Source organism: Helianthus annuus, chromosome 17, assembly GCF_002127325.2.
Source record: "Helianthus annuus cultivar XRQ/B chromosome 17, HanXRQr2.0-SUNRISE, whole genome shotgun sequence".
In the NCBI taxonomy this organism is placed as follows: Eukaryota; Viridiplantae; Streptophyta; class Magnoliopsida; order Asterales; family Asteraceae; genus Helianthus; species Helianthus annuus.
Genome location: NC_035449.2, coordinates 41,602,117 through 41,612,226, shown reverse-complemented (window position 1 = coordinate 41,612,226; position 10,110 = coordinate 41,602,117). Strand labels below are relative to the sequence as shown.

At 35.8% G+C, this 10,110-nt stretch overlaps 1 protein-coding gene across 1 annotated transcript; it reads right to left on the bottom strand.

Moving 5' to 3' along the window:
• Window positions 1-3,122: 3,122 nt before the first annotated feature.
• Window positions 3,123-5,788, bottom strand: LOC110884546 (aquaporin NIP2-2). The gene is made up of 5 exons (XM_022132263.2): window positions 5,496-5,788; window positions 5,200-5,424; window positions 3,667-3,861; window positions 3,531-3,592; window positions 3,123-3,442 (listed from the first exon to the last, which is right to left on the bottom strand). The coding sequence occupies exons 1-5, from the start codon at window positions 5,622-5,624 to the stop codon at window positions 3,199-3,201; spliced, it is 855 nt and encodes a 284-aa protein (XP_021987955.1). The 5' UTR covers window positions 5,625-5,788; the 3' UTR covers window positions 3,123-3,198.
• Window positions 5,789-10,110: the final 4,322 nt, after the last annotated feature.

Sequence of the window (10,110 nt, the reverse complement as noted above, 5' to 3'; positions counted from 1 at the left end):
GCGGACCTCACAGTAAAAGGATCCGCGGTCCTCCCGCCTGCTTCGGGAGGCTGGGCGTGAAGGAGCCCTGCCGTCGTATTGTAAAATACGACCCGCAGGGGTATGTGGTGTCGGGGTAGGCCCGGCCGGTACCTGCGCATCTGCACAAGCTCTGTTGTATGCTGCGGCCAGCAGAGCTGTTTACTGGTCGTACCAGGCATGAAGACTCATGTCTGGAGGAATCATAGGTGCGTACTGTGATAGGTCATGTCCAAACGTAAGGGATGCGCCCCCTTGCGTTGATGTGCCAATGTGGCCAGGATTTGGGACTGGAGGGGTGGTCCCCGCAGGCCCTGGGTTGGTGGGGTTTAGGCTATCCTCTGTAGTGTTGTTTAGACGATCCGACATGATCTTTTGAGAGGGAGAGGGATGGGTTTAAAAAAGTGCTAAGAGTAGCGGTGGGCGCCAATGATGAAACAATGGTTAACCGGGCAGGGTTAACTCACTGGTCTTGTCAAGAAGGGTTAATCCCTTCCTCTCGAGGATCGCTGGTTGGATCGTCCACCGGTTGATCTCCTGCACAAGGAAACAAGCCGTGACTCGTAACAAGGAGGATGGGGTGGGGGTGCTCCTTGTTACCACTCTCCGGCGTGAGAATCAGTAGTTTGCTTGGGAAGCAAAGTGTGATAGTAGTAGAAGTGAGAGAGTTGTGAAGAGATACCTCAAACCTGGTTTGGGGTTGGTATTTATAGCCGAGGAGTGAAGGAGGAGGTGGACGGATAGACTGACGACATGCCGCACCTTTGCAGGTGTGTCAGGCTTGTCGGTTGTGGAGGTGAAGCCACGTCAGCCTGTCGCTTACGTAGACCTGACAGGCGGCTGTCATTGGTGCTACTTGCTCTGTGGTGTCAGTCCCACTTCCTGAGTGCACAGGATGCGGTGCGGGCCGCATCGCTGCTTGCGGTAACTCTTGATGTTCCCGCGTCTCATGCTTTGATCAAGAAATACGCGAGATGCGGTGCTAAGCCGCATCGTCGTCTGTGGTGACTGTTGCTGTTGCCTGCATCCCTTGTCGTGATGAAAATGCCCATATGATGCGGTGCCAGCTGCATCGCTATGTACATCTGCTTTCACACACAAGGTAAAGCTTTTTCTTATCCTTTGACTGATTGGATTCGAAGGATGCATCCGCATGGACGCAGTTCATTGCTAGTGGGGGTTATTTGATAAGGGTAATGGTTACTCGCGGTTTGACTGGCACGAGGTTTAGGACCATACCCCTTCAAACCCCGTTAGCAGTAAGTTGATTTTTTTTGAGTTTATCACACATGGATAGCTTAGAGTGATATAATTGAGATTGTGCACTCATGTTTAGGTGCCAAAATTGGTTGGTAAACAGATGGAAACAGTTTCTTTACCTTGTTATCATAATACCCTTCAATAATTAATTAATAACATCAATATTGGAAAGTGTGAAAAATGAAGCAGAAAATTACATGCTTAAGTGTTAGGTTTAGAGGTGTATAAATCGGTTTATTTTTTTTATTTTCTAACTAGTTCGGTTAAATTTATTTTTTTAACCGGTTCGTTTTTTAACCGAACAGGTTTATTTATCCAAAACAAAAATCGTTTTCTTAATAACCGGTTTCAGTTATTAACCGGTTTTTTCAAACCCAAAACAGTAACTGGTCTAACCGGTTTGGATCGGTTTTTAACTGGTTTTTGCCCAAAAAACTGGTTATAACCGGTTTTTTAAAATTGGTTTCAGTTTTTAAACCGATTGCAAAGATCAAGAATAGTAATCGGTCACAACCCGCTGGTTTGGTTCGGTCCTAAAACCGGTTTTTAAAAAAACCGGTTTTGGGTTTTTTTTTTTCCGATTACGGTTCTAAAACCGTTTTTTTAACACTTCTAGTTAGGCTGGTGGGTGTGGGCTTCATCCCCGGAGCGTCTAGCAATGGCGGATCTAGCCCACAAATTCAAGGGTATCAAAAAAAAAAAATACCGTGCAATCATCGATAATAAAAAAATATGATAAGAAATAAAGGTAAACAACTACCTAATTGAGTTGTCATCTTCGTGTTTTCATAGTTTGAAATCATTCTGTTACATCATCGTTTTTTACTTTATCAAAAGTTTCTTTATTGACCGCACAAACCATTGCATTGTTCAAATATTCCGGGCCCATTCGATTGCGTAAATCCGTCTTGACAAACTTCGATTTACAAAAACATCTTTTAACAGTTGCGGTTGCAACCGGTAAAAACAAAGCTAGCTTTATAACTCGATAAACAAAGGAATTACAATTGGTGTTAATTATTATACAAGTTTTAACATTTGGGCTTTAATTATTATACAAGTTTTATCATTTGGGCTTAATTATTATACAAGTTTGGGTTGTAAAAAGTTTGGGCTTATAAAAATTTGGGATTTTATTAATGTCAAGTATCCTTTTTCTTTTTTTTTTTTTTGGTCGGGAGTATCCTCGTATTTGTTCAGGGTATCCCTTGTATAAAACCAAAATAAAAAATACAAGATTATACTATGAAGACGGGGTTGAGCCGTAGCCCGTGCTATCCCTACTATCACATTACCTCCGCCCCTGACGTCTAGGGGCGTCGAGGGCCGGCTACACCACCCCCTTAATACCCGCCCCCGTCTTTGTCGTCCTCCCCAAGCTGTCTGTGACGTCTCTCTTCTTTATTTTCTTCTTTATACAACACCCACATATACATACATATGTATATATAGGGTCTTATCACCACACCCTTGCCCCATCCCTACACCCGATGACACGGCCGCCTACGTAACGGATCATTCCCAAAGGACTACCCCCTCCACACCCACCATCCTTAAAATGGCTAGAAAAAGGCTGTAAACTTTGCTTCGGAGGAAAATGATGTGAAGTTGGAAGAAATTAAAAAGAAGCCTAAAAGAAATCTATCATCCAAGCTTTTTTCTCCATTTTATAAAACACTTTGTGTTATTTAAACAATATTCTTCATCGATATCACACTTTGTAATAAACCGGTACATTTGATGCCATATTGGCAAACAAATTTCTGTAATTTTTTTTTAGTTTTGATTTATGATATGCAATTCGAGAAAGAGCATGTTTGAGTTGCTTGTTGGACTTAAGGGGATTTACAACTGATAATTAAAACGTGTTTGATAGCACTTCTTTAATATATATCATATCACATTTTACTAGTTATATCATTACACGAAGCTAAGAGAATTTTTCGCTACAACACTTTCATCATTGCTCTTCATCCTTCTAAGTTTGAAAGAAGATACCGATTGAATCGGTCTATCTGTGTGTCGAATAAAACTATAGCATAACACCCCTGATATCGTCCCTGTTATGGGACCAATAATGTACACCCAGATGGCCTTATAGTTGTTACTAGCTAATGCAGGTCCGATTGTGCGCGCTGGGTTCATCGATCCTCCAGATACTGGTCTGCAATTTGATATGCTTGTGTTATATGTTATTTATTTGATTCATCTATATATTAAAAGGTTATAATGTTATTTCTTTTAAGTTGTACCCTGCCAAGATGGAAGTAATGCATACTGCTGATCCAACTGCTATACCTGCTAGTTCTCCAACCTACAAATATTTTAACATTTTCTTTAATTTACTACATAGTTTTTATTTTCTAAATGTAAAACATGTATTCTTACGGCTTTAGAATCTGTTGCGACAGCTGAAGTGACAAACATCATACAAAAAGTGACTATGATCTCCATGATCAGAGCTTGTAGGTCTGTCCCTGAAGGTGTTGTTGTCCCCAAATGTTTTTCCTGGTCTAGCAACACCCGTAGGGCAAATGATGCTGATATGGAACCCGTCAGTTGTGCTGCGGCGTATACAGGGACCTGCATAGATTGAACTACTCATGTTAGTTATTTGACTTTGCCAAAAAGGTCTATTATTAATGACAAAATTGGGCTAATCATCAGGAAGGTTGGGTAGGGTAGGAGTTGGCTACAAAGTTTATTTTTCCTACAAAGTGTAAACAATCATAAAACACCATAATGTCAACCATAAAACACACAAATAACATAGTGAAGATTACTAAAACACCATCTTTATGGGTTTTGTGTTGTGTTTTAGATGATAAGGCTTTGATTATCGAATAACTAACATTAGTGTGTTTTATGTTGATTATCATGTTGTGTTTTATATTTATAGTTATACGATGGTGTGTTTGAAGTTTTTAAGGAGTGTTATGGTTTGGATGTTGTGTTTTCGTGATTCTCACTATATTATTTATGAGTTTTGAGGGTGTTTTATGGCTAAAATTGTGGTGTTTTATGACTTTGTACACTTTATAGGTAAAATGTACTTTGTAGTCGAACTCCACTAGGGAATCAAAATGGTAGTTTTTATGTATGTGTCTAGTTAGATTGATTCAAAATGCTTTTAGTTTTCCAATCCCTTTTTTTATATTTTAACGTATGATTTATTGATTTATATGTTACTATTAGTTTTCAAAATATATCGATTCTGAATGTTTTATGAATTCATGCACACTACTTATAATAAGTTGAAATTGACAACCCATGCATTAATATAGAAATAATTGCTGATAATGAAAATTGCCAATTAGTGGTAGGTCCTCTGGTGGACAAGTACATGCCTGACGGCCTGGTATGTCTCTAAGGTCTTTGAAGTTTTTATTTTTTATTTTTTTATTTTTATTTTAGAAATTGGTAGGTATGAAAGAGTATGATTATATTGAAAAATAGAAAAAAATTAATAAAATAAATATGTGTATTTATATCTAAAATATATGTAATATATTTATATATATATATTAAATGTTAGAGAAAAACGAAATTAAATATTAAATAAAAACGACAAAAAACTGAAACCGAAAATCACAAGGTGGTGTCGATGTTCCAAAGGGCAAAAATTTGTGAAATTCTTTTAATGTGATGCCACAAATTTGAATTCTAAAATCACAAGGTGGTGGAGATGTGTCCCAGAACGACAACTCTATTTGTGAAACGATTTTAATGTGATACCACTATGTATTTCTTTCATACCTACCATTTAAAAAAAAATTCATGGTCTAAGGGACTCGAGGTCCCATCCTTGTCGCTTCGACCAACCATGGTTGGCGTTTTAGTTTGAATTTATGGTTTGTGTTTTGGTTTGAACTTTTTAGAATTTACGGTGCTAACACAACATGTCGTGGTCTAGTAGGGTACCTGAATCCAAGGGAAATGACCAACGGTTGCAAACGCAAGTGTCACGGCTGGATTCATGTGTGCACCAGATATATGTCCAACAGCATAGATCATAACAGTTACGATGAGCCCACCAGCAACTGAGGCTCCAAGTTGTGACACCTTTCGGTCATCACTTGTGGTAAGTGATGCTGCTCCACATGTCACAAACACCAACAAGAATGTAGCCACCACTTCTGCCACCACCTGTTGACAAAATATTATGAAGTCATTATAAAGATTATTTGGAATGAATTATTATGGAAATGGTACCCTACCTTGCGCGAAAAACCAGGAGGGTAATCAACTAGAGGTAATGTAGACTCTTTAAGCCGACGGATTATTGGTGTGTTAGTTGTGGTGTTGGATAACTCGTGTCCGTCACCATTTGGGTGTGTTTCTGACATGGTTATGAAGGTATGCTGTAATAAAACAATATCTAGAAAATCGGGTGATGGTGAGGGAGGTTTTATGATAGTTGTAGGTAGAAGAAAGTGAGACTACCAGCTGATATCTTAAGTGCTCGAGGTGCTTCTACTTATATACAATTTGCATCATCCTATATGCATAAAAGAATAAGTGTTGGTTGACGGGTGTATTGTATAGTGAAAGGTGTGCAACTTTGAAATAAGATTACGGGCCTCAAAAGTAGTGATCAGAAATGACTCCACGATGGGCACTCACTTTGGCCCATCATCAGGCCTAAAACCCATCGTTTTTGCATTGAATTACAACATTTATTGAAAATTCTTCGTATTTTTTTACTCATACCTTAAAATTTTTATATTTTGTTTGTGGACAATTAAAATGGTATGGACAGACTAAAGACAGATCGATGTTAATGCGTATAAATATTATGGTATTATTCTTTGTCTTGTGTGATATTACTTTGTATATTAAAATACAAGCTAATAACATACAAAACAATTTCTATTAATATACCAATCATATTATAAAAATAACACCCTGGATATATTATTTTATTTGTTTTAAAAAGTAAGATCTTATCCAACATCGTATTAGAAAACTTAATTGTACATATTATTTCTAACTATTTTAAACACACATAATTATATTTAAAATGATTAATACTTTGTTCAGGGCCGGTTTTGGGCCTGTGCAAGAGGTGCCATCGCACAAGGCCCAAAACATTTAGGGGCCCAAATCGTTTAAAAAATAATATAAATTTTATATATAAATTTCTTGCAGAAGAAAATGTACATATTTAGTCTTTTGTCTCAATGGATGCTAAAGTTAATGTGAGAGCCGTAGACTTTAGGTTCGAATCCCCGTGTAGTCTTTTTTCATTTTTAATTAATGTTTGGTATTTGTTTTTCATTTTCAATTTATGTTTTGTTTCTTTGTTGGAGCTGATTTCAGCTTGTAAAAAGGCTATCTTTTAGTTTTAGTTTTGATTTTTCACATTTAAATTTGGGCCTTCACAAATTTGCAAGTTTATTCATTTTTTTCCTTATTTAATCATTTACCTAACAAACTTTACATGTTTTCTTGTAGGTTTTTTATTTCTCATTTAACCATTTACAATATAAACTTTGAAGAACTCAATAAGTCAATACTCCTTTTTTTTTAATTTATATGAAAATGTTCGTGTTGTCAAACTAATTTGGGTATGTTTATATATATTCAGTTATTTTGCTACACTACTTTTGTTTTGTTTATTTTATAATTATAGTCGTATTGTGGTTTTTTGATGTACAGTTGATGGGGAGGGGCCCAAATTTTTTTTTGCACGGGGCCCAAAAGTATTTTATCATTTTCGAAGACGGCCCTGACTTTGTTGGTTTGCTTTCCCCTTAATGAGAGCCTCGTAGCAAACAAAGATATTTCCAACATTAAGAAGATAAATGGAATATGGATATTTAAATATTGTGTTTGATAATGAAACTGGAAGAAGGAAACGAGTAAGCTTGTTCGTAACACATGGCTGAAAAATCTTGAAATGATCTATAATAAGAAGCTATAACCTTAATGTTGCAGAAGTTTCTAGGCGTTTCTAGGTCGGTCAACTGAGGAATTGCATGTACTCGGCCTAGGTGAGAAATACTCTCACATAGTAAATTATAGAGGAAATAATTTTCAAGAAATTATACATATGTCAACTACCATAAATTTACTAGTATTTGTAAATTGTAACATAATATGTAAATATCAAAATAAACCAAAAGGACACATGTTTAAATACAAACAACAACAACAACAACAACAACCATACCCAGTAAATCTCGCAATTAGCAAAGCTAATGGCAGGGTCTGGGGAGGGTGGGATGTAAGCAAACCTTACCCCTATCACTGAGGATAGAGAGGTTGCTTCCAGAGAGAACCCCCAACTCTATAATAGCAAGCACTAAAAGAGTACTAACTACCCGAGATAAAAGCAGTGGTAAAAAAATAAAAATAAAAAGACAAACAATAGAGTGAAGGTAAATATAGTATCCTAGAGAAACATACTCATATCCATATACATATCATAAGACAATCACCCTCCAAGACCATCTAAAGTTTAAATACATGTTAAAAAAATGCTCAAATACATGTTTAAGAAATCGATGACTTTGACCGATCTGAGTAATGACCATGTACTCGCCGAGTAATGACCAAGTACTTGGCTAGGTTGACCGCCTTAGGCCGATTCCAAGTAAAGGTGGCTTAGTAGACGAAAAACGCCTCGACACTCTACATAGTACTCGTTCGCCTAGACCGAGTCTTACAACACGGTAAACTTTTTTCTTGTATTTTACTTTGACCCCTACACACATGAATGCCAAAGTATAATTTGTTTAATTGACCTAAAAGCATTGGAATTGTGCAATTATGCAACTTTCGAACACAAATGTCAAACCAAACTCTTGTGCTTGCATTTGTTGACAGCAAACGGTCTTGCTGACCAATTACGGCCCGTACTATCCGTGAATTGTTCTTCTGACCTGAGTTGTAAGTGATTTCATTAATTGAAATGTTTGTTCCTTTGTCGGTTAGAAAGTAGTTCATAAAATGTTAAAGACTTGTCTCTTTTTGCTGTAACTATGAACTTGTTGGTTCATTTATAAAACAGACATTTTACATACAATTCAAAGATATACTAGGCGTAGAACGGAAACTCCCACAATTCTCTAGTTCTACTACTAAACTACATCTATTAGTCCACCAAAGGGATAAAGTCCTTAACTCTTGTAAAGGCAAAGTCATATCCAACACCTTATCAACCCTTCGCCAAAAGCCCTTTGGTAAATACGAGACACAAGTTACTCAAAATATAGTTTAAAAACAGAGAGGAAAACTCTCTTGTTTCATTTTATAAAACCAAGAGATCGCGGTCTCTTGTTCGTTAGCAAACTTATGGCCTCTCTATCGCTGACTCGTTGGTTTATCTTTGGCATTACTACTTGTACCATGCAAGACAAACGCTCTAACTGGGTGGACACACAAAATTCGTTTTAAGAAACCAGTTTAAAAAATAGAGCCTCAAGCTAACTCTTTCTTTGTTCGCTTCTTGCAGCTAAAGATAATAGTTTGAATTTATTTTAACTTTATGTAATATGTAGTGCATATTTATATAGTAATTTGTTTTGTACAAATAGTTTTGAATTATTACTTATATAAATAAAGAGAATTCATTTATTTATTAAATAAATTAGAAGAATTTCCCCACATACTTAAAATAAACTTCTTAATGATACTTAGAAAATTGTTGTTACATCTTTATACATTGTTGTTTTATATTGTGCCTACAATAACAGACTAAAGTTAATAAGGTGCTGATACTTAGAAAGTTGTTACATCTTATAAATTCTTGTTTTATATTGTGCCTACAATAACAGACTAAAGTTAATAAGGTGCCACACTGTAAAAGAAGGTAATATGTTTTTTGATGGATGTTGTAAGAAAAGATTCACATTAAACAACTTAGAAATTTTTGTCAAATATATAATCAAATGCAGGGCCGGTTTTGGGCCTGTGCAAGAGGTGCCATCGCACAAGGCCCAAAACATTTAGGGGCCCAAATCGTTTAAAAAATAATATAAATTTTATATATAAATTTCTTGCAGAAGAAAATGTACATATTTAGTCTTTTGTCTCAATGGATGCTAAAGTTAATGTGAGAGCCGTAGACTTTAGGTTCGAATCCCCGTGTAGTCTTTTTTCATTTTTAATTAATGTTTGGTATTTGTTTTTCATTTTCAATTTATGTTTTTTTTTTGTTGGAGCTGATTTCAGCTTGTAAAAAGGCTATCTTTTAGTTTTAGTTTTGATTTTTCACATTTAAATTTGGGCCTCCACAAATTTGCAAGTTTATTCATTTTTTTCCTTATTTAATCATTTACCTAACAAACTTTACATGTTTTCTTGTAGGTTTTTTATTTCTCATTTAACCATTTACAATATAAATTTTGAAGAACTCAATAAGTCAATACACCTTTTTTTTAATTTATATGAAAATGTTCGTGTTGTCAAACTAATTTGGGTATGTTTATATATATTCAGTTATTTTGCTACACTACTTTTGTTTTGTTTATTTTATAATTATAGTCGTATTGTGGTTTTTTGATGTACAGTTGATGGGGAGGGGCCCAATTTTTTTTTGCACGGGGCCCAAAAGTATTTTATCATTTTTGAAGACGGCCCTGATCAAATGTTTGATGTCATCATGATAGAATGTGGTAAGTATGTAGAATGAATCAATGGAAACAAGTGAAGTGTTAGATGGCATCATGAGAAAATGGTGCGTGTGTATTGAGCTAAAATATGCAAGTACTAGATATATCATTTTATGTCAATATGCTTCAGTAGAAGTCAACGTGAAAATTCATGTGTGAATTCTAAGCTACATGCTATATATTGCTCTAAATAACTATAACGAACCTTGTAAAATTC